A 21619-nucleotide genomic window follows, 5' to 3' on the forward strand; every position below is an offset into this window, starting at 1 on the left:
CCCCTAGTCCCCTGACTTTTTGATGGCCACGTGAGCCCCTTGGACCCTGAAGTCTCTTCCCTGGGGAAGTAGGAAGCCCTGGGACCTGGAACTTGACCTCTTTTCTGCCCGGCAGTAAACCTGGGTCGTGTAGCCTTTGAAGCAATGGCTCATGTAGTCAGCCTCGTCCACCGGAGCCTGGAGGCTGCCCAGGATGCCCGTGGTCACTGCCCACTGCTGGCTGCCTATGTCTACTATGCCTTCCGACTGCCTGGCACGGAGCCCAGCCTCCCAGGCGGTGAGTGTTGGTGGGAGACCCTGGGGCACGGGCAATACCTGGGAGCAGAGCATCCCAAGCAAAGGGAAGGGCATGTGCAAAGGTCCTGAGGCTGCACAGGCTTTGGTTGATTTAGGCAATTTACAGGAGAGAGAGAGAGAGAGAGAGAGAGAGAGAGAACTTTTTGCCCCAGCCCCAGGGGTGTGGTCTTTGTAAACTTGAGTGGCATGTGATTCAGCCAGTCAGCAAGCAGGGACTCAAGCAGAGCTGTCTGGGTTTGAATCTCAGTTCTGCCTACAAGCTCTGTGACTCTGGGCCAGTGACTTGACCTCTCTGGGCCTGTTTTCCCATCTATAAAACGATGATAATAATAGTGCCTCTCACAGGGGTGCTAGTAGTAGTCAATGGCATAGTAATCCATGCAAAATGCTTGGCACACAGAGCGCTCAATAAAGTTGGATTTTTTTTCATTTGCTAAATAATTAACGATCAGCACTAAGACTTATAACGTGCCAGGCACCGTTCTCAGTGTTTTTGATTCTCCCCAAAATTGCTGTGAGGCAGAGCCATTACCACACCCATTTTACAGGTGAAAAACCTAGAGGTTCAGAGAAAGAAAGTGACTTCGCCAAAGGCAGCTGACTGGTAAGGGGCAGGGGGTCATGAGGGCAGGTGGGCAGGGGGCTGAGCATATTCCTTCTATCATCAGGGGCCCCTCCAGTGACGCTGCAGCCTGCCACGCTGGCCCATGGCCCTGGCCGCCCCGCAAGCCTCTACCTGGCCCGCTCTAAGAGTATCAGCAGCAGCAACCCTGACCTGGCCGTGGCCCCTGGCTCCGTGGATGACGAGGTCTCCCGCATCCTGGCCAGCAAGGTAGGGCAAGGGGCCCCTGCTCTCTCCAGCCTCAGTGGTCATGGCTGCCAGGTGGGCAGGTGAAAGATCTCAGTATTGACAGAGGATAGGAAAGACAGCCAACAGCATGGATGAAGACTTGACCCTGGGTTATTCCCTGGCGGTCCAGTGGTTAGGACTCCAAGCTCTCACTGCCAAGGGTGTGGGTTCCATCCCTGGTCAGGGAACTAAGATCCTGCAAGCCACACAGACTGGCCAAAAAAAAATAGACTTGACCCTGGACATTAGGGTTGGGCCCTGGCTGTCACAGGTTGGGAGCTGTGACTCGGACTCTTAGGCTGACCCAAGGACAGGTGACTGGATCTTGAAAAAAGAGCACCATGTACATAGCGCAGTGGTGCATTTCCACGTGTACCCTATGCATGTACGTACACGGGGCACGTATATGCACGCACCCCACGCACATGGGAACGCGGGTGCATGTACTCATGCGTTCCATGCACAGACGTATGCGGGAGGCATATACGTGTGCACCCCATGCGCATTTGCGCACACACACATATTCCAGGGTTGCGTGTGGGTGTCCACGTGGGCACACGTGTGGCCCAGGACAGTGAGCACGCTTGGTGTTTCACGCTGGTTTCCCTGCCCTCTGCCCATAGATGCTACCACTTATCCGTGTATCTCCAGGGTATCGACCGCTCACACTCCTGGGTGAATTCTGCTTATGCTCCAGGAGGCAGCAAGGCGGTGCTGCGACGGGCACCCCCTTATTGTGGGGCCGACCCCAGACAGGTGCCCTCCCTGCCTGCCCCTGCACGTGTGTCACCCCACCTCAGCATGAGCTCCTCCCACCTTCCTGGCTGGGGCTGACTAACCTAAGGGGGCTGCCTGGAGGAGGCACCGGGACCCCCCCCCCCGCCTTTGTTTGGGGCTGTGAGGGGATGTTGTAGGCAACACAGGGTCATCTTAACCAGCCTTTTGCTGCCACACAGACCACAGCCTCAGGCAGAGACAGAAGGGGCAGGGTGGTATGCAAATAGCATGCAAATGATGTGCACATTTAGCCACTCTAACCTCACTGTCCCGCATGGCCTGTTTCTCTCCCTTTAATCCACTCTGTTCGGGAGACTCTCAACTGTCCCCTTGACACAGCAGCCTGAATGACGCCCAGGGGATGGAACTGAACCTCTGGGCTCCCCAACCCCGTTTCAGGCAGAGCGACCCCTGTGGGCAGCTTCCTTTGCTTTGCCCCTTCCTGGGACCTGGTGTGGGGAGGGGCTTTGCCATCAGACCCTGGATCGGGATCAAGTCCTGGTTCTGCTGTGGGCTCCTCCTGCGCCCCAGGTTCTGAATTTTCAGAAGTGAAGACTTGCTATTCAGTGCAGCGGTCCGAGCCTGGGAGGGAGTTAGGGCATCACAGGCAAGATTTTGTTGGGGAGATAGATCCTCAACCCAGCTTCATCCCTGAGTTACTGGCTAGTCGGGGAGATAGACACCCATCAAACAAACACATGAATATATAAGTGCAGGGGGTGAAAATACCTGAAAGGAAACGAACTGAAACAGGCCACCAGCCTCCCTCTGGGTGGTCTGGGGAGCCTCTCCCGGGAGGTGACATTTTTGCTGGTACCTGAAGGGTAAGATAGAGCCAGCCAGTGAAGGGTGGGTGTTCCAGATGGAGGGAAAGGCATATGCAGAGGTTGGAACCAAGCTCAGAGGCCCCTGGGCACCAAGGACTGGATTCCCTGCATACCTGGCCCCAGGCCATGTTCCAGCTCTGTACCTGTCACCTAGGCAACCTGCACCGCATGGCAGCCAGGGAACTGTTCACAGCACGAGCAGGGGGACTTTTCGACAGTCTTCTAAGATTTGCTGGGAGTCTGGGTTCATGGGCCTTTCCAGTCCCCCCATGTTTTTAACGGGTCTCCCCACCAGTGCCCTCAGTTCTCTGGGGTGTCGGCTGGGCCTGAAAGAGCACATAAGAGGTGACAAGGTGGCAGGAGGGCAGGCATTCCAGGCAGGAGGCGGCAGTGAGGCTGGCCTTTGCAGTAGATGGCCCATCTGATGCGGGCTGAGGAGCCCAGGGCGTGTGGCTGGGACTGTGGGAGCTGGGGGGGCCCCCACGGCCAAGGCAAGGACCTGGGCAGTTTCCAGGGCCGGTCCAGCTCCGTCACTGGGCCTCCTCTCTCTGTCAGCGGCCTCACCTGACCAGCAAAGGAGGCGGGGAGAGTGGAGCTTGAGCACCTCATGCCCATTTCACAGATGGGGACACTGAGGCCTGGCAAGGCCCCAAGCAAGGCTGGAGCGGGGCCAGGCCTGGAAACTGGGGCTCTCTTGGCTGCTCCCACTGCCTCTCATCACCATCTCACCTCCTCTGTCCTTATCTTTCTTTTTCTTGTTTCTCCTCCTCCATCCTCCCTTTAATCCCTTTTGTCTATACTCTACACCCCTGTCTACACTCTTCCTCCTCCACCCTGGTGCCCTCCGCCTCCTCTGTCCATCCCTGGACTCACGGACTCACACACACTCTCCGTCCTCGTCCCCACTTGACTCACCTCCTCTGACCACGTTCTCTTCTCCGTCTACACTGATTTTACCCTCCCCACCTCCACTCCTCCCATGTCTTTTCTCTTATCTTTGTCTGCTGGGTCCTGCTCCATCTGACGGGTTCCTGTCCACATTCTTGCCTGTTCCGTTCACCCTGCTTGTCCCCTCCTTGTCCCCTGTCTTGCTTCTTCTTGTCTCTTCCATCACATTCTTACTCTCTCCATCCGCTCCCACACACTTCTGTCTTTATTAACACGGCTCTCCCCATCCACGTCCCCGCTGTCTGTCCACACGGCCATGTCTTTCCTCCATCCACGCCGACTGTCCCTCTCCTCTATCCATACCGCCTGCACCCACTCTGACCCCCCTCGCCATCCCATCCCCTCGTCATCCCATCATAGGCCATCGACCGCAGCTCTAGCCGAACCTCTTCCTACCTCGAGGGCTCCTCCTCAACCCCACCAGCCACCCAGCCGAGACCCACTGTGCAGAAGGTAGTGGGAGGCAGGGGGTGGGTGACTCCATTTTGGGGTCCAGAGCTCCCTTGCCCTCGAGCCCAGCAGGGTCTGGAGAGCCCGGGGAAAGGGCACATTGACTCCTTCTGGCCCCTTTCCTCCTGCATGGCCTCTCGCTGCTCTAATCCCGAGCCCTCCAGCTGCATCCTCCCCTGTCACGCCCTCCAGACAGGGGTACGGGGTGGGCTCCTCTGCTCTCTGTGATCCCTGCCCCTGCCCCCAGCTGCTTCACGAGGAGCTGGCCCTGCAGTGGGTGGTCAGCGGCAGTGCCGTGCGTGAGGCTGTCCTGCAGCATGCCTGGTTCTTCTTCCAGCTCATGGTGAGACGCCCTCCTCCCCGCCCAAGAACAAGGGGCCCCCAGGGGAGACTCTCCTTGGGGAGAGAAGCCCCCTGAGATTGTACCTAAGCCCCCTGAGAAGTAGCCCCAAGAGACCCGCACGTAGAGAGAGATAAGAGATACCTAAGGGAATCTCTCCCTGGAGAGGCGCCCTGAAAGTTACCTGAAACGCCTTCCACAGTGAGAAGGATCCCCACTACCCACCTTCCCTATAAGACCATTGAGAGACCCCCAACTAGCAAGGAGGCCTCCCCTGCAAGAGAGAGAAGGAAACTGTTGGGATGAGACTTGAGACATCCCCCAAACTCTTCAAGAGGTGCCTTGAACTATTCCTCCTGACTACAGCCGTCCCCCCTCAATCTGGTGGGCCTTCAAGCCCCACCCTCCTACCTACAGTCAGACGTTGACCCTTGGAGACCTGCTCTAGCCCCACCCATACTCTCTCAGCCTCCCACCCCTCTGCCTAGCACCCATGTCCTTCTCAAGCCCCACCCACAACCTGCAAAGTCCCACCCACAGTTCTTGGGCCCTCCCCACAGCTATCAGGCCCCACTCTCACCCCATAACTACAGGGCTCAAGCCACATCCAGGATCCCTCATGCCCACCTTTAGCCCACTTCAAGCCACCACTCACAGCCCACCAATCTGCTCCCTTCTGGCAGGTGGCTTCCACCCACAGCCCCTCAAGACCCAGCCCCCACCCTCTTGCCCCACCCCCAGGTGAAAAGCATGGCGCTGCACCTGCTTCTGGGCCAGAAGCTGGACACACCCCGCAAGCTTCGCTTCCCTGGGCGCTTCCTGGATGACATTGCTGCCCTGGTGGGCTCTGTGGGCCTGGAGGTCATCACCCGTGTCCACAAGGTAAGGGGGAGGGGCCTCCATGGAGGGAGAGTGGGGCAGGGGTGCTTAGGGAGGACATAGAGCCAGCCACATGAGGCATCAGTCCTGTCCAGTGCCTCCTGGCTACAAGACCACGAATCCCATTTGCTGAATCAGTCTGTTCACGCAACATCTATTTCTTAAGCACAGCCCTGTGCTGGGAACTAGAGACACAGCAGTGAACAAAACAGACCCAGTTCCTTACCCTCACGGAGCTGACTTTTAGGGGAAGACTTGAAGGACGTGAGGGAACAATCTATGTGATATCTGGGGGAAGAGCATTCCAGTCAGGGGGGGAACAGCAAGTGCAAAGGCCCTGAGGCAGGACCGTGCCACTGTCAGAGGAGCAGTGAGGAGGTGAGTGGCTGGGGTGAAGCGAACAAAGTGGAGAGTGGGAGTTGGTGAAGGCAGAGAGGTGACAGGGCAGATGCATTAGCCCTTAGCACAGTATCAGTATACAGTAAGTACTCAGTAAATGGATGTTGATGTTCCGAGACCTTGATGGTTATCCAGGCCCTGGACCATTAATTCCAGTGCTCACAGAAGCTGGGCAGACAGTGATAATAGTAATAAAATTATGCATTTATTGAGCACTTACTGTGTACTTAAATACTTTATTTTTATTTTTAAAATTTATTTGTTTTTATTTGTTTATTTTTGGCTGCACTGGGTCTCCATTGCTGTGCGCGGGCTTTCTCTAGCTGTGGCGAGCGGGGGCTACTCTTTATTGCGGTGCACGGGCTTCTCATTGCAGTGTCTTCTCTTGTTGCGGAGCACGGGCTCTAGGAACGCAGGCTTCAGTAGTTGGGGCATGCAGGCTCAGTAGTTGTGGTGCACGGGCTTAGTTGCTCCGCGGCATGTAGGATCTTCCCGGACCAGGCCTCAAACCCATGTCCCCTGCATTGGCAGGTGGATTCTTAACACTGTACCACCAGGGAAGCCCCTACCTAAATACTTCAGATGGATCACATTAAACTCTCGCAACAACTCCATGAAGTTAGGAGTATTGTTTCCTCCATTATACTGTTGGAGAAACGGAGGCAAAGAATGACTGAGTAACAACTTGATACCATATAAGTGGGAATGGGCAGAATGGGGATTTGAACCCTCACCACCAGCTTCAGTTGGGGGAGTGGGGCTTATGGTGGACCAGAGGGCATGTGCCAGAATGTCTGATTTTTAAAGAGAGAGGGGACTTCGGATTTGATGGGAATTTTCCAGATTTTTGAAATGCTGGTTGGCCCAAGCTGGCCCTTGTGCAATCCCCCACGACCTCTGGGCTGGTCTCAAAGGTTTTAACCTTGTTTCACTAGAGCCTCCCCAAGGGCTGAGTTCCCGGAGGCTGATCCAGATTATGAGGAAACCCTCCTCAAAAGGGCTGCAGGAAGGGGCTTCCCTGGTGCCGTAATGGTTGAGAATCTGCCTGCGGGGGACACGGGTTCGAGCCCTGGTCTGGGAGGATCCCACATGCCGCGGAGCAACTAGGCCCGTGAGCCACAACTACTGAGCCTGCGCGTCTGGAGCCTGTGCTCCGCAACAAGAGAGGCCGCGACAGTGAGAGGCCCGCGCACCGTGATGAAGAGTGGCCCCCGCTTGCCACAACTAGAGAAAGCCCTCGCACAGAAACGAAGACCCAACACAGCAAAAATAAATTAATTAATTAATAAACTCCTAACCCCAACATCTTCTTTAAAAAAAAAAAAAAAAAGGGCTGCAGGGAAGAACAATGCCCTTGAGAAGCACCTTCGTCACAGTGCTGGGGGGGTATCAGTGACGGGCCACAGCGGTTTCATTCCTTCACTTGACATTTATGGAGCACCAACTGTATCAGGCTCCACGCACAAGCCTCTGCCCCACTTGAGGACTCAGAGCTCAGGTGGATTTTGTATTTTGTTTCTTTGGGTTACAGGGAACTGCGGGCCACCGAGGCTAACTTGTGAGGCCAAGAGTAGCTCCCGAAAGCAGGAGGGCAGCTGGGCCTTGAGGCCATGGGAGCCTCCTTCCTTGTCGTTCCTCACACTTGCCAGGCGCTTCCTGCTCCAGGGCCTTTGCACTTACTGTTCCCTCTCTTCAGAACGCCTTTCTCCCCTGGGCTCTTGCTCACCCTTCAGGCTTCTCTTGAAATAGCACCCTGTTAGTTGTCTTTGAAACACATAGAGCTATCTGGAATACTCTTATCCCCCATCTCCCCCCCCCCCCATGAGACTGAGAGCTGGACAATCAGCAGGGACCATGTCTATTTTTTTCACAAGACTTGGTACATAGTAGATGCTTGTTAAATGATTTCTTAGGGTTTATCAGTTAGGGCAAAGGTTAATTTGCTTGAACATCATCACAAATGGTTTAAATGTGACCAAAGTTTATTTCTGAGCATAGGTGGGCTACGGGGGTGCTCCACGGTGTGGGCCTGGCCATCTCAGTTCATCATGGTACCTGCCACATCAGGCATTACAGGCTCTGGAAACCGGAGGACCTGCCCCTTCTGTTTAAGTGGCTACATCATTCCTCTCAAATCCCATTGGCCAAAATGTGGTCACATGATTGTTCTCAGCTGCATGGGAGGCTGGGAAATGTAGTCCCTCCCCAGCTCTGAACTCTGAAAAAGTGTCCCAATACCTGTGAGAGGATATGGTAGGGGGTCAGCAGCCAGTCTCTGCCATCTGTGTTGTGTTACTCAAATGTGGTGAGAGAATAAAAAAGAGTGTCCTCAACAGAGCCGGGTGGAGGGTAGACACTAACTGTGGGGAAGGGAAGGGCTAGTCAGAGGGAGGAGGACAACCAGGAAGCCTGGGAGTCCGGAGCCTAGAGACAAGGGCGTGTCGAGGAGACCCAAGGGTTTCGGGCAGTGACACGGCTCTTAGGGGTCACTGGTGGCCTTGGCAAGAGCCAGGCCAAGGGCAGGGATGGAGGCTTGATGGGGTGGGTGGGCATGGGCTGACAGGCCCTGTTCCCCCAGGACGTGGAGCTGGCCGAGCACCTCAACGCCAGCCTGGCCTTCTTCCTCAGTGATCTGCTGTCCCTGGTGGACCGCGGCTTTGTCTTCAGCCTGGTCCGGGCTCACTACAAGCAGGTAGGGGTGGGCGTGGTGGGAATGGCACACCTGCAGAGACGTGGTGGGAACAACACACCTGCGGGGATGTGGTGGGGACGGCATACCTGTGGGGGACTTGGAGGGGACAGCACACCTGCGGGGACATGGCAGGGGGTGGTGTGGATTGGTGGGCAGATCAGCATAGTGTCACCCGCTGAACCCTCCCCCGCAGGTGGCCACACGGCTGCAGTCGGCTCCCAACCCGGCGGTGCTGCTGACCCTGCGCATGGACTTCACCCGCATCCTATGCGGCCATGAGCACTACGTGACCCTCAACCTCCCTTGCTGCCCCCTGTCGCCCCCGGCCTCACCCTCACCCTCCGTATCTTCCACCACCTCGCAGGTGGGCTGGCCTCACATCTGCTTCCTCTTCTTTACCTATGACCTCTTACCTTTCAGCCCTTCTTGTGTGGTTCCCTCATCTCTGTCCATTTTGCAATAGGCCACTGCCCAGGGGACTGACCCCTTACCTCTGACCCTTCACCTCTGACCCTGCATTCTCAGCAGTTTCCTGGGAGGACCAGCTTCTGATTTCTCACCCCTAAATCCTAACTCCCAGACTGGCGTTCCATCTGCCATTTCTCAAATCTCTGACTTTGGACCCTGTGCCCTGTCATCTCACAGATGAGTTAACCCTAACCTCTCACCTCTGACCCTTGGCCCCTGGTCCCTTGCTTTGTCCCCCTCTCCAGAGCTCCACCTTTTCCAGCCAGGCCCCAGACCCCAAGGTGATCAGCATGTTCGAGCTGAGTGGGTCGTTCCGGCAGCAGCACTTCCTGGCTGGGCTCCTGCTGACGGAACTGGCCCTGGCCCTGGAACCTGAGGCCGAGGGGTGAGCACAGGCCCTGCCTGGCCGTGGGGCGGGAGGAAGGTCCAGGAGCCACACCCACTCTGTCCTGAGCACCTCACTACCCCACAGGGCGTCCCTGCTGCACAAGAAGGCCATCAGTGCTGTCCACAGCCTGCTCTGTGGTCATGATGCTGACCCCCGCTACGCCGAGGCCACTGTGAAGGCCCGGGTGGCCGAGCTATACCTGCCACTGCTGTCACTGGCGCGGGACACACTGCCACGGCTGCATGACTTTGCTGGTCAGCAGGGCAAGGAGGGGTGGGGTCCCACAATCTGGGGGCCTGATTGATCCCACAAGGCTCAGATCGGGAAAGGTGGGCGAGCATGTTAGGAGTAAAAACATGGGTGTTAGGATCAGAGGAGTGGGTTCAAGTCCTGCTGTGGGGCCCCAAGAAAGCCATTAACCTCTCTGAGCCTCAGATTTATCACCTGTAAAATGGAGACAGTGGTAGCACCAACTACTTCCTAGGATTATGTGAAAATCTGAGGACGTGTAGTACTGGGATATTGTCAGCGTGCAATAAATGGGAGATGAGTCATCTTCTAGAAAGAGGTGTGAGGAGGGAAAGGTGGGGAACATCAGTTGGAGCCCTGTGTTCGTTCATTTATATGCACTTTGATTGACACCACTGATGGACAAGTGTGTTCAATGGTTGGAAACACAGACCTGGGATTGGTGGGTTGATCCCCTTCGTCATTCGGGGGAAACTCTCAGTTGTTATCTCTTGAATTTTTTTTTCTGCCTCGTTTTCTCTCTTCTCTCCTCCTGAGACTCCAACTACACGTATGTTAGACCTTTATGATCATGTTACAAGTGTCTGCTGTGCTCTGTTCTGGTTTTCATTCTGTTTGCTCCCTGTGCTTGAGTTGGGAAACTTTCTATTCACATGTGTTTGAGCTCACTACTTCTGTCTTCTGCTGTGTCTGGTCTTGTATTAATCCCCTCCATTGAGTTCTGAATTTCAAATTTTATATTTTCCAGTTGTAAATTTTGATTTTGTTGGTTGTTGTAGATTCTAGTTCTCTGCTGAAATTCTCCATTTTTTTAACCCATGTTTGTGCATCTTTTTTATTTTTTATTTTAAAGTTTTGCTCACTTCAACATTTGATCATTTCTGTGCCTGCTTCTATTGTCTTTTCTCCCTTATCAGTCACCTTTTCCTGCCTCTTCACATCTTCTGATTTTGTATTGTATTTTGGACATTGCATGTAAAAGGAACATCAGGACTGAAGCAATGTCTTCTCTTCCCAGTGAGCACTCCCCTTTCTCTCTCTTAGGCAGCTAGGATAAGGGGCTGATCACCTCAATCCAGTCAGGAATTCAGCTAGGTTAAACTGGGCTGGAGCTTTAGTAAAACTCAGTTGACTTTGACCTTTTATTTCAAGACTCTCTGGAGTGAAACCTGTTCTGTATTTGTTGGCAGCAACTCTCTCTCTCTGATGAGACTGTGTTTTTTTGGGAGGGGGGAGTGGAGAGAGTACTCTTTTAAAATCAGAGATTTTTTTTTTTCTTTTTTTTTTTGGCTGTGTTGTGTCTTCGTTGCTGTGCACGGGCTTTCTGAAGTTGCAGTGAGCGGGGGCCACTCTTCGTTGCGGTGCACGGGCTTCTTATTGCAGTGGCTTCTCTTGTTGCGGAGCACAGGCTTTAGGCGTGTAGGCTTCAGTAGTTATGGCACGTGGGCTCTAGAGCACAGGCTCAGTAGTTGTGGCGTACGGGCTTAGTGGCTCCGTGGCATGTGGGAATCTTCCTGGACCAGGGACTGAACCTGTGTCCCCTGCATTGGCAGGTGGATTCTTAACCACTGTGCCACCGGGGAAGTCCAAGATCAGAGATTTTGGAACCAGACTGTTTAGATTAAAATCCTAGCTCTACCATCTACCTACTGTGTGACCCCAGGAAAGTAACTTAACCTCTCTGTGCCTCAGTTTCTTCTTCCACAGAGTAAGGGTGATAAAAGGGCTTATCTCATTGGGTTGTCTTGAAGAGTAAGAGTTAATATTGTTAAAGTGCTTAGAACAGCACCTGACACAGGAAATGCTATGTAAGCGCCAGCTGGTGCTATAACAATAGCAGCAGCATTTATTTTTGTGGTTGTCACCATTGCCATCATCATCATCGTCGTCATCTCTGCAACGACTGCTCCTGTGCACCAGGCCACGGTTCTAAGTGTTGAGTTTAGAGTGGCCAGAGCAGATATAGTCCAGGCCTTTGTGGATCTTAGAAACAGTTGCATGATGCATGTATCTAATTACAAGTACAATAAGTGAGCTCTGGGAGTCAATAACTAGAGACTCCACCCTGGTCTGGGGGGTGGAATCAGGGAAGGCTTCCCTGAGGAGGTGACCTGTGAGCTGAAATCTGAGACAGAGACAGCACTTAACCACGGTCTCATTCTTTTCTCGTCCCAGAGGGTCCAGGTCAGCGGTCAAGACTGGCCTCTATGCTCGACTCAGACACAGAAGGGGAAGGGGACATGGGAGGCACCATCAACCCCTCAGTGGCCATGGCCATCGCTGGTGGCCCCCTGGCCCCTGGCTCCCGGGCCAGCGTCTCCCAGGGCCCAGCGACAGTGAGTACCAGCCTTGTCCCCAGAGACCCCATCCAACATTTGATTGTTTTTGTGCCTGCGTCTCATGTCTTTTCTCCCTTATCAATCACATCTTCCTGCCTCTTCACATGTCTTGTGATTTTTTTATTGTATTTTGGACATTGTGTGTCCAATAACCTGGTAATGAAATTTATGCAATGAAGTATCAATTGGCCAGTTCTCATCTTAATATGGAGAAAAATGAAAGTCACCTCTCTCCCTTCTGAGTGCCCTGTCCCCTCTCTGTCCCCAGGCTGCTCGCTCAGGCTGTGCCCTCTCTGCCGAGTCTAGCCGGACCTTGCTGGTGTGTGTGCTGTGGGTCTTGAAGAATGCTGAGCCAGCCCTGCTGCAGCGCTGGGCTGCGGACCTGGCCCTCCCTCAGCTGGGTCGTCTCTTGGACTTGCTGTACCTCTGTCTGGCTGCCTTTGAATACAAGGTTCGAGGGGTGGGCAGGGGACTGGGGTATAGGAGGCACAAGAAGCAGGACCAGGTTAGCCCACAGAAAAGAGCAGAGTCAACCTCGAACTTATTCTCTGTTCTTGCAGGGGAAAAAGGCCTTTGAACGTATCAACAGTCTCACGTTCAAGAAATCACTGGACATGAAGGCCCGGCTGGAGGAAGCTATCTTGGGCACCATCGGAGCCCGACAGGAGATGGTGCGACGGAGCCGTGGTGAGAGGGAGATGTACCCCATGCACGTCCCTTACCCGGTGCCTCCCAGCCTTTGTACCAGGGGCCCCAAGGCGGGGACCATCTCTGCCTCTGTTTGGCTTACTTTTCCCAGAAAGAAGTCGACGCGTTATCCCCGTACACGTGGGTGTCTATGTTCCTTGTTCACGTCTAACTGCATCCACTCCGCAAGCATCCACGTCACCCAGTGTCCTCACAGGGATCCCATGTGTGTGGGATCCATTCTCATGGTCACGTGTGTCTTTCTGTTTTTGCACATCTGTGAACATGGACCTGTGTGTCTCAGAGAGGAGCCCATTTGGGAACCAGGAGAATGTACGCTGGCGGAAGAGCGTCACACACTGGAGACAAACCTCGGACCGTGTGGACAAGTGGGTGTGGGCAGGAAGTAGTTTGCTGGGGTTAGACCAATGTCCAGAGAACTGGTGCCCCCCCCCCCGCCCAGGGCAGCCGAGGGAGGGGAAAGACCTCAGCCGTGGGGTGAAGTCTGGCCCTGAGAGGCCCCCTCAATCCCTCCTGTCCCCTCCAGGACCAAGGATGAAATGGAACACGAGGCCTTGGTGGACGGGAACCTGGCAACCGAGGCAAGCCTGGTGGTTCTGGATACACTGGAGATCATCGTGCAGGTAGGGCTTGATCCAGCACCTCCCTCACCTCTGTCCCCACCACAGGGCCTTGTGATCTCTGACTCCAGAATCCCTCTCCTTCCCTGACTCCATAACCACCCCAGTCTCTAACAGCTGGATTTCTGGCCCCCCAGACGGTGATGCTGTCAGAGGCCCGGGAGAGTATCTTGGGCGCGGTACTGAAGGTTGTGTTGTACAGTCTGGGCAGTGCCCAGAGTGCCCTCTTCTTGCAGCACGGCCTGGCCACACAGCGGGCCCTGGTATCCAAGGTGAGTACCTCTGACAGCCACGCTTCTTAAGAGTAACAGTTGGGCTTCCCTGGTGGCGCAGTGGTTGAGAGTCCGCCTGCCGATGCAGGGGACACGGGTTCGTGCCCCGGTCCGGGAAGATCCCACATGCCGCGGAGCGGCTGGGCCCGTGAGCCATGGCCGCTGAGCTGAGCCTGCGCGTCCGGAGCCTGTGCTCCGCAGCGGGAGAGGCCACAACAGTGAGAGGCCCTCGTACCGCAAAAAAAAAAAAAAAGAAAAAAAAAAGAGTAACAGTCACAACCCATTCATTGAGCAACTGCTGCGTGCTCAGCAGCCCCATGAGGCAGGCAGACACCCCTTAGCTACAGTTTGCAGAGGAGGGAACCGAGGATCAGAGTGGCAGAGTTGCTCACCCGGAGTCACACAGTAAGGGCTTAAACCCAGCTCTGACACCAAAACCTGCTGGGCTTGGCCAGAGAAGGCAGAACACAGACCGACGCTTCTGCCCACGTCCCCATCGGGGACCTTCTGAGCCAGAACGGGGAGGGGCTGACTGGTGTCTGTCCCGCCCTGGGGGCCAGTTCCCAGAGCTGCTGTTTGAGGAGGACACAGAGCTGTGTGCCGACCTCTGCTTGAGGCTCCTGCGACACTGCGGCAGCCGCATCAGCGCCATCCGTACGCACGCCAGCGCCTCCCTCTACCTCCTCATGCGCCAGAATTTCGAGATTGGCAACGTAAGTGGGGGTGTGGCGGTGGGGGTGATCTACGGCTCTGGGGAGGGCGGCCGACTAGGGGTCTTGACGCGGTAGACGCACGGCAGGAGGGGAGAGGGGTGAAGTCAGTGGGTCGAGCAGGCTCTGGTGTGAGGGTCCGAGGTCCACAGTCAGGCATGCTCTTCCTCCCCGGCCCACCCAGAACTTTGCCCGCGTGAAGATGCAAGTGACCATGTCGCTTTCGTCCCTGGTGGGGACAACGCAGAACTTCAGCGAAGAGCACCTGCGACGTTCACTCAAGACCATCCTCACCTATGCCGAGGAGGATGTGGGGCTGCGGGACAGCACCTTTGCTGAGCAGGTGACCCCGCCGGACCCCCGCCCCACCTTCCGCAGCCAGGGTCTTTGCCCTGCCATGCTTGACCCCTGACCCCACCACCTCGGCTCCGTCACTCTTGGCCATTCCCCCGCTCCAGGTCCAGGACCTGATGTTCAACTTGCACATGATCCTGACTGACACGGTGAAGATGAAGGAGCATCAGGAGGACCCGGAAATGCTCATTGACCTCATGTACAGGTGAGGAGGGCCGGTTGGAACCTTCAGCCATTCACAGACAGGCGAGGGGAGAGGAGGTGGTGAGAGGGACAGGTGGGGAGGGAGCAGGTGAGCGTACAGGTAATAAGAGAGACAAGTAAGGATGGACAAGTGAAGAGGGACCAGGAGAGGAGACACGTGAAGATGACCAAGTGAGAGGGCAGACAGGTGAGGGGCCAGGTGAGCAGACAGGTGAGGGCAGGTAAATGAGCAAGTAAAAATGGTGCCGGATGAACATACAGATGAGGATGACAGAGGAGCACAAGAATAAGTGAGGGGGACAGGTGGGAGAGACAGGTGAGGTGCTAACCCATGAAGGGGTGACAGATTAGGGGAACAAGTGATTTGGAGGAGAGTGAAGGGTATTTAGTAAGAAACTGGGGAGTGGGAGATGGGGGCCCGGGTGATGGAGACAGGGAAGGCAGGGGGCATACAGAAGGGATGGGCCTGGGCAGACCCAGAGTGACACTTGTGGGGGTAATGAAGAGATGGACAGGTAAGGAGTGGGATAAGTTAGGAGACAGGTGAATGGGGTAAAGGTGAGGAGATTGGCTGGGGCAGATGGGTGGGGTCACAGGTGAAGGGGATGGACAAGTGAGGGGTGAGCAGGGGGGCAAGGTGAGTCTCCATCCTCCTCACATCCCCCCTCACCTGGGTTCTAGGATTGCCCGGGGCTACCAGGGCTCCCCAGACCTGCGGCTGACATGGCTGCAGAACATGGCGGGGAAGCACGCGGAGCTGGGCAACCACGCGGAGGCTGCGCAGTGCATGGTTCACGCGGCCGCCCTGGTGGCCGAGTACCTCGCTCTGCTGGAGGACAGCCGCCACCTGCCTGTGGGCTGTGTTTCCTTCCAGGTGAGCGGCAGGGATGGGGGGATGGGGGGTGGGGTAGTGGCGGGCAGGGGGTGGCACATGTGGGCCGAGGACCAGGCTCTGATGCCACCTCCCACCCCAGAACATCTCGTCCAACGTGCTGGAGGAGTCCGCCATCTCTGACGACATCCTGTCGCCCGATGAGGAGGGCTTCTGTTCCGGGAAGCACTTCACGGAGCTGGGGCTGGTGGGGCTGCTGGAACAGGCGGCCGCCTACTTCACCATGGTGAGGCCTGGGGCTGGGGCGGCATCATGCATCTGCTCATGGGCCCGATACCCGCTCCCAGAGACTCAAGGTGAAGCTGCTGCCCGGACCCTTTCTGGGCAGGGAATTTGTGGAGAAGGATTGGGATCCCTCAGAGGCCCCGTTACCTGCCTTTTTCCCCATAAAACCCTTGACACGTGGTCTGGATATAATAAGCCTTGAATACATTCAGTTACCATTTAAAATTCTTTTTTTTTTTTTTTTTTTTTTTTTTTGTGCCACACCCTGTGGCTTGCAGGATCTTAGTTCCCCGACTAAGGGGACTGAACCCAGGCCCCCCTGCAGTGAGAATGTGGAGTCCTAACCACTGGACCACTAGGGAATTCCCTAAAATTCTTTTTTGTTATGAAAAATTTCAAGAACACATAAAAGAAAGTTGTATCCCCACCACCCCCCATATCCAGCACTCAAATTCAGTGACCACCTATATTTACCATCCTGTTTCAGTTCTTTGCATCAAGCCTTCTTTTTTTTTTTTCCTTTTTTTCTAGAGGTTTTTTTTTTTTATTATTTTTGTTTTTATTATTATGATCACTTTGCTGGAGTCTCAGAGACACAGGCCTTGGGAGTAAGCCAGACGGTAGACACAGACCTCTAACAGTCAGCAAATAGCTCAGGATACCTGCCGTGTGCCAGGCTCGATGCTGGCCCTGACTGGGGGCCAGCGGTACTCAGGAGCGGCCATTACCACGTGCCGGGAGGCAGTTGGGTGTGGAGGTTTTAGACACCATGCCAGAAGGGCCGACCTTCAGGTCCTGGCCCTGGGGAGCCCCTCCACGTCTCTGAAGTTCAGTTTCCCCTCTGAGGAATGGAAAAAGATGATGACTCCTCCCACCAATGAAGGAACATGGGTAGAGTGTACATGTACACAGCACCGGGTCCATAGTAAGCATGGTGGAGACCACAGAGGATGTTTGTAGGGGCTGAGTGGAAAGGCTGGTACCCCATCTGGGGCAGGTGTGGTCAGGGTGGGCTTCCTGGAGGAAGTGATGGAAGATGGCGCCCTGGAGGGTGGGTAGGAGCATGGAAGGAGGGTTGTTCCAGGCAGGAGAGAAGATCAGGGCTGGTGCTGGAAATCCTGATGTTCCACCCCCAGGGTGGGCTCTACGAGGCAGTGAATGAGGTCTACAAGACCCTCATCCCCATCCTGGAAGCCCACCGCGACTACAAGAAGCTGGCTGCTGTGCACGGCAAACTGCAGGAGGCCTTCACCAAGATCATGCACCAGGTGGGCCCAGGATGCCCTCTCAGACCCTGCCCTCAGCCCCAGCCCCTGGCCCCTGCTGAGCTCAGCTGACCTTGACCCTTCTGTCCCCACCCACAGAGTTCCGGCTGGGAGGTGAGTGGACACCTGCCTCTGGTCAACAGTGGTCAGGGACCACCAGGGGGCGCTGGAGGAGCACAGCTGCCTGGCCGCGGGGGCTCAGCGGGCGATGACGCACCCCACTACTTCCCCCCGGAGCCCCCCTCCCTGCCCCAGATCTCCAGGGCAGCCTGTGACTCACCCAGCTGGGAGCTCTCCAGAGACACCCCTCCCTCAGGCAGGGCCAGCTTGGTCACTGCCTGGAAGGGGGGGCCTCCAACTTCCTCTGTCTCTGTTTCTTTTTCTCTCTCTTTGTGTCTCTTGGTCTCTTTCCGTCCATCTCTCCCTGTCTCTGCCTCTCTCCTTGATCACTCTCTCTGTGTGTCTCTCTCAGTTTCTGTCTCTCCCTGTCTCCCCAGCTTCCCCCAGGATCTCTGCTCATTGCCATTTAATGTCCCCCCTCTCCCGCCTCTCCCCTAGTTGGGTCTATTTTTAGGCATCTCCTAGTTTGGGGAGAATTTTCTGGCCAAAGATGGCAGGAACCCAGAACCAAGGGGGGAGGACTGGGTGGGAGCTGGGCGGGGCGGGCAAGTCCTCTCCCTCCCCGGATCTCCTGTCTCTGCCCATGGAATAGTTCTCATGGGGTAGCATAACCAGGACTCTGGGGGTTGGGGGCTGTGACCTCTGACCTCACCCATGACTTTGTCTCTCTGCCCCCTGCTCCCCACCTCCATCTCCTGGTGCCCATCTCACCCTGCCTGGATCTGCCTTGGTGAGTGAACATGGAGCCACCCCCATCCTTCCCGGTAAAAAGTAGCCTACCTGGAGGGAGGGGGTCCTTCTTGGCAAACTTAGATCTGGGAGGGGAGGGGATGCACTGGAACAAGGGAACCAGAGCCTCTGTCCCAGAGCAAGAAACGGCCACGCCTTCCCTCAGTCACTCACGCATATGAGCACCTACTGTATACCCAGACCTATAGGCATTGAGGACCTAGTTATGAGCAATAGAGCCCCAGTTCTCATTTCATATTGAGACCCAGACTCTGAAGAACTGCATGGGTCATGAGGGAGAATCAGAAACTAGGGGTTTGTGTTAAATGAGAATAAAGATTTGTGGGAGGTAGGAGACAGGCTGGGGAAAAAGAGTGAGGGTGTGGGCAATTGGCAGTCATGTGGGTCCATGCCCCTGCCTGTGCCTGTGATGTGATGTTCTTAGGGTGTCCGGGGTCCTCCGCCCATGCCCACCTCTTCTGCACGTGGGGCCTGAGGACCCATGTGTCTCTGGCGTAGGGGGACCTCCAGCAGGGCCTCCTGGGCAACAACAGCTTTCCCACAGCCCCAGCGTGTGTTCGGGACATATTTCCGCGTGGGCTTCTACGGTGCCCGCTTCGGTGACCTAGATGAACAGGAGTTCGTGTACAAGGAGCCATCCATCACGAAGCTGGCCGAGATCTCACACCGGCTGGAGGCACGTCCTGGCGGTGGGGGGGCGGACAGGGCACTGGGCTGCCCTGGGGCAGGGTGCCCTGGGACAGGGCACTGGGGCTGCAGCTGTGCAGCTGTGAGTCAGCCCCGTGTTCTCAGGAGTTCTACACGGAGAGATTTGGGGAGGACGTGGTCCAGATCATCAAAGATTCTAACCCTGTGGACAAGACCAAGCTGGACCCCCAGAAGGTGAGGACTCCTTACTATCCCCCCAGGGACCCCAAAATCCTATATTCAGGGAGACTCCAAGTACTGTAATCCTGTGGCCCCTCAAATCCTATATCTCTGGGAAACTCCAAAGCTTATCTCCCTCGGGGACCCCACGTCCTATTCCTCGTGGAATTCCCAAACATCCAAAGGAGATATAGGGAGACCTGGGAACCCCAGATCCAAAGCCCCCAGACCCAAGGAGGCCCAAATCCCCTTTCTCCAGGGATGGGGCCCCTGCGGGAGGCCAGCAAGCCCCAGGTGTGTGTTTTGGGGCTGAGAGCCTCACCCCTGAGCCCCGTGCCCCAGGCCTACATCCAGATCACGTACGTGGAGCCGCACTTCGACACCTATGAGCTCAAGGACCGGGTGACCTACTTCGACCGCAACTACGGGCTGCGAACCTTCCTGTTCTGCACGCCCTTCACGCCGGACGGGCGCGCACACGGAGAGCTGCCCGAGCAGCACAAGCGCAAGACGCTGCTCAGCACAGACCACGCCTTCCCCTACATCAAGACACGAATCCGCGTGTGCCACCGGGAGGAGGTGGGCGGGGCCCAGGCCTGGGGGAGGCCCAGGGAGGGGAGGTGCAGAGACCCCCAAAACCAAGGGAGGCCAGGGGCCCCCAGACCCCAATCTGCAGACTCAAACCCCTCCTTCCAGACCTTGCTGACCCAAGGCTGGACGAGAACCAGACCAGAGTTATCAGAACCAGACAAAGGCAGCTGAACCTCGACCCCCCACCCTGCCAGACCCAAGCAGGCAGGAGCCCCAGAGCTGGTTCCTTGCAGCCTCTTGTACCCCTGTCCACCCCCAGCTGGGGTCCAAGCTGCCGTGTGCTGGGTTGGGTCAGCACATCCTCAGGCCCCGACGTGCGCCTGCTCGCCTCCACCCCCCAGACAGTGCTGACGCCAGTAGAGGTGGCCATTGAGGACATGCAGAAGAAGACTCGGGAGCTGGCCTTCGCCACCGAGCAGGACCCGCCTGATGCCAAAATGCTACAGATGGTGCTGCAGGGCTCCGTGGGGCCCACTGTAAACCAGGCACGGTCGGTGGGGTATGCAGGCTGCCTGAGGCCCCCGGGGGCCGTGCAGACATCGTCACAAGCCCCTGTCGCCCCACAGGGTCCACTGGAGGTGGCCCAGGTGTTTTTGGCCGAGATCCCGCAAGACCCTAAGCTCTTCAGACATCACAACAAGCTGCGGCTCTGTTTCAAGGACTTCTGCAAGAAGTAGGCCTGAGCGCCCCAGGCGCAGTCCCTCTGACCCCCGCATCGTGGCTCTCTGCCCACCTGACTCCCCGGCACAGCCTGTCTATCAACCTGACACCCCACTGTAGCCTCTCTGATTTCCATGAAGTCATATCCACCTGCCGGAGCCCCATCATAGGCTCCTCTGCATGCCTGACCCCAGCTCGCGAACTCCCCGCCTCTGGTCTTGCTTTGTCTTCTGAGTGTCAGCCCCTGAGCATCTCCCGCCATCTGGTCCTCCCTCAGGTGCGAGGATGCGCTGCGGAAGAACAAAGCCCTGATTGGGCCGGACCAGAAGGAGTACCACCGGGAGCTGGAGCGCAACTACTCCCGCCTGCGGGAGGCTCTGCAGCCTCTGCTCACCCAGCGCCTGCCTCAGCTGCTGGCGCCAAACACAGCCGGCTTCAGGTGCCTGACCCAGGCCTCCCACCCTAGAGAGGGAGAGAGGGGGCAGGCAAAGCCAGGCAGAGCGTGGGGGCCGTCATACACGTGCACATCAACACGGGTGCTCAGGGCTTTGCACAGTCATGTGACTACTCAGACACGTACACATACTCAAGCTCAGGGCAACCGTTTCTGATCATTTCCCAGGTGTGTGACTTCATTTTTCTGAGCCTCAGTTTCCACATCTGTAAAATGGGTGTGATTCACATCTCCAGTGGTGGATTCTAAGAGAGAATTTCTGATTCCATGGTCAGATCAGAACCAATGTAAAAAAAAGGAGCCAGGAAGACCATAGAAGACCTCCTTGGAGGAGGAGGGTGGAGGAAGAGGGGGAGGGGAAGGAGGCTGGGGAGCATTATGGAGTTGGGGGCCCTGTGGCCATGTTGATCCACTTCACTCCTCCCCCAGGAACTCCTTGAACAGAGCAAGTTTCCGGAAGGCTGACCTCTGAGCCCACAGGGCCTGAAGCCACACCCAGAGGAACCAGCACCCTGGACTCAGCTGTCTGTGCCTTCCTGACAGTCTCCCCCACTGCCCACTCAGCCATGGGGTGACCACATCGCACATGGGTCTGGGCCCTCTGTCCCTCTGTTCTCGTCTGTGTGCACTGATGCCTCTTACCTTTTCTAATTTAAAATGGTTTTTATAAACAGCCTGTGTGGTGTGGTCCCTGGGAGCTGGGTCCCATGTGCACCCTCTACCTGCACACCCTGATTGTTGATGCACAGACACTGAGAACCAGTTGGGTGCCAGGGACACAGCAGTGACAACGGATGCAAATTTCTGCCCTTGTAGAGCTGACATTCTAGTGGGGAAGGCAACACACAAAGGACAATGTCATATGTGTGCAGGGGGAATAATAGTAACATGTATTAAACTCTCGTTAAGTGCCCAGCCCTGTATAATTGGCTCCCGCAAAGACACTGCCCCGTTTATGGGCCTTTCTGCCTGAGGGACCTCTATTAGGCCCCTGCCTCGTGGTTATAGAATCATCTTAACACCA

At 56.0% G+C, this 21619-nt stretch overlaps 1 protein-coding gene across 5 annotated transcripts in view; it reads left to right on the forward strand.

Annotated features, from left to right (window-relative positions):
• DOCK6 (dedicator of cytokinesis 6) overlaps positions 1 to 21268 on the forward strand; it is a 42549-nt gene extending 21281 nt beyond the window's left edge. Inside the window, exons 21-50 of one of the 5 annotated variants that reach the window (XM_022557221.3) lie at positions 116 to 277; positions 966 to 1129; positions 1799 to 1903; positions 4060 to 4152; positions 4397 to 4492; positions 5231 to 5371; positions 8346 to 8459; positions 8653 to 8823; positions 9173 to 9312; positions 9400 to 9569; positions 11740 to 11900; positions 12172 to 12354; positions 12464 to 12590; positions 12895 to 12979; positions 13138 to 13234; positions 13369 to 13503; positions 14064 to 14216; positions 14398 to 14556; positions 14672 to 14772; positions 15453 to 15645; positions 15746 to 15889; positions 17025 to 17156; positions 17253 to 17267; positions 18574 to 18699; positions 18816 to 18905; positions 19233 to 19469; positions 19823 to 19966; positions 20048 to 20154; positions 20419 to 20580; positions 21025 to 21268. In XM_022557221.3, the coding sequence (XP_022412929.1) occupies positions 116 to 277; positions 966 to 1129; positions 1799 to 1903; positions 4060 to 4152; positions 4397 to 4492; positions 5231 to 5371; positions 8346 to 8459; positions 8653 to 8823; positions 9173 to 9312; positions 9400 to 9569; positions 11740 to 11900; positions 12172 to 12354; positions 12464 to 12590; positions 12895 to 12979; positions 13138 to 13234; positions 13369 to 13503; positions 14064 to 14216; positions 14398 to 14556; positions 14672 to 14772; positions 15453 to 15645; positions 15746 to 15889; positions 17025 to 17156; positions 17253 to 17267; positions 18574 to 18699; positions 18816 to 18905; positions 19233 to 19469; positions 19823 to 19966; positions 20048 to 20154; positions 20419 to 20580; positions 21025 to 21067 (3950 nt within the window). In that variant the 3' untranslated portion in view covers positions 21068 to 21268. Of the gene's footprint in view, positions 1 to 115; positions 278 to 965; positions 1130 to 1798; positions 1904 to 4059; positions 4153 to 4396; positions 4493 to 5230; positions 5372 to 8345; positions 8460 to 8652; positions 8824 to 9172; positions 9313 to 9399; positions 9570 to 11739; positions 11901 to 12171; positions 12355 to 12463; positions 12591 to 12894; positions 12980 to 13137; positions 13235 to 13368; positions 13504 to 14063; positions 14217 to 14397; positions 14557 to 14671; positions 14773 to 15452; positions 15646 to 15745; positions 15890 to 17024; positions 17157 to 17252; positions 17268 to 18533; positions 18700 to 18815; positions 18906 to 19232; positions 19470 to 19822; positions 20155 to 20418; positions 20581 to 21024 lie in introns of those variants that run through there. The other 4 variants (XM_089905449.1, XM_089905451.1, XM_022557223.3 and 1 more) reach the window with 4 other exon arrangements.
• The last annotated feature ends 351 nt before the right edge of the window (positions 21269 to 21619 follow it).

This window comes from Delphinapterus leucas, unplaced genomic scaffold (assembly GCF_059928025.1).
Source record: "Delphinapterus leucas isolate spDelLeu-1000000601 "Yukka" unplaced genomic scaffold, BTC_Dleu_Yukka2 spDelLeu_asBTCV2_sq25, whole genome shotgun sequence".
NCBI classification, from domain to species: Eukaryota; Metazoa; Chordata; class Mammalia; order Artiodactyla; family Monodontidae; genus Delphinapterus; species Delphinapterus leucas.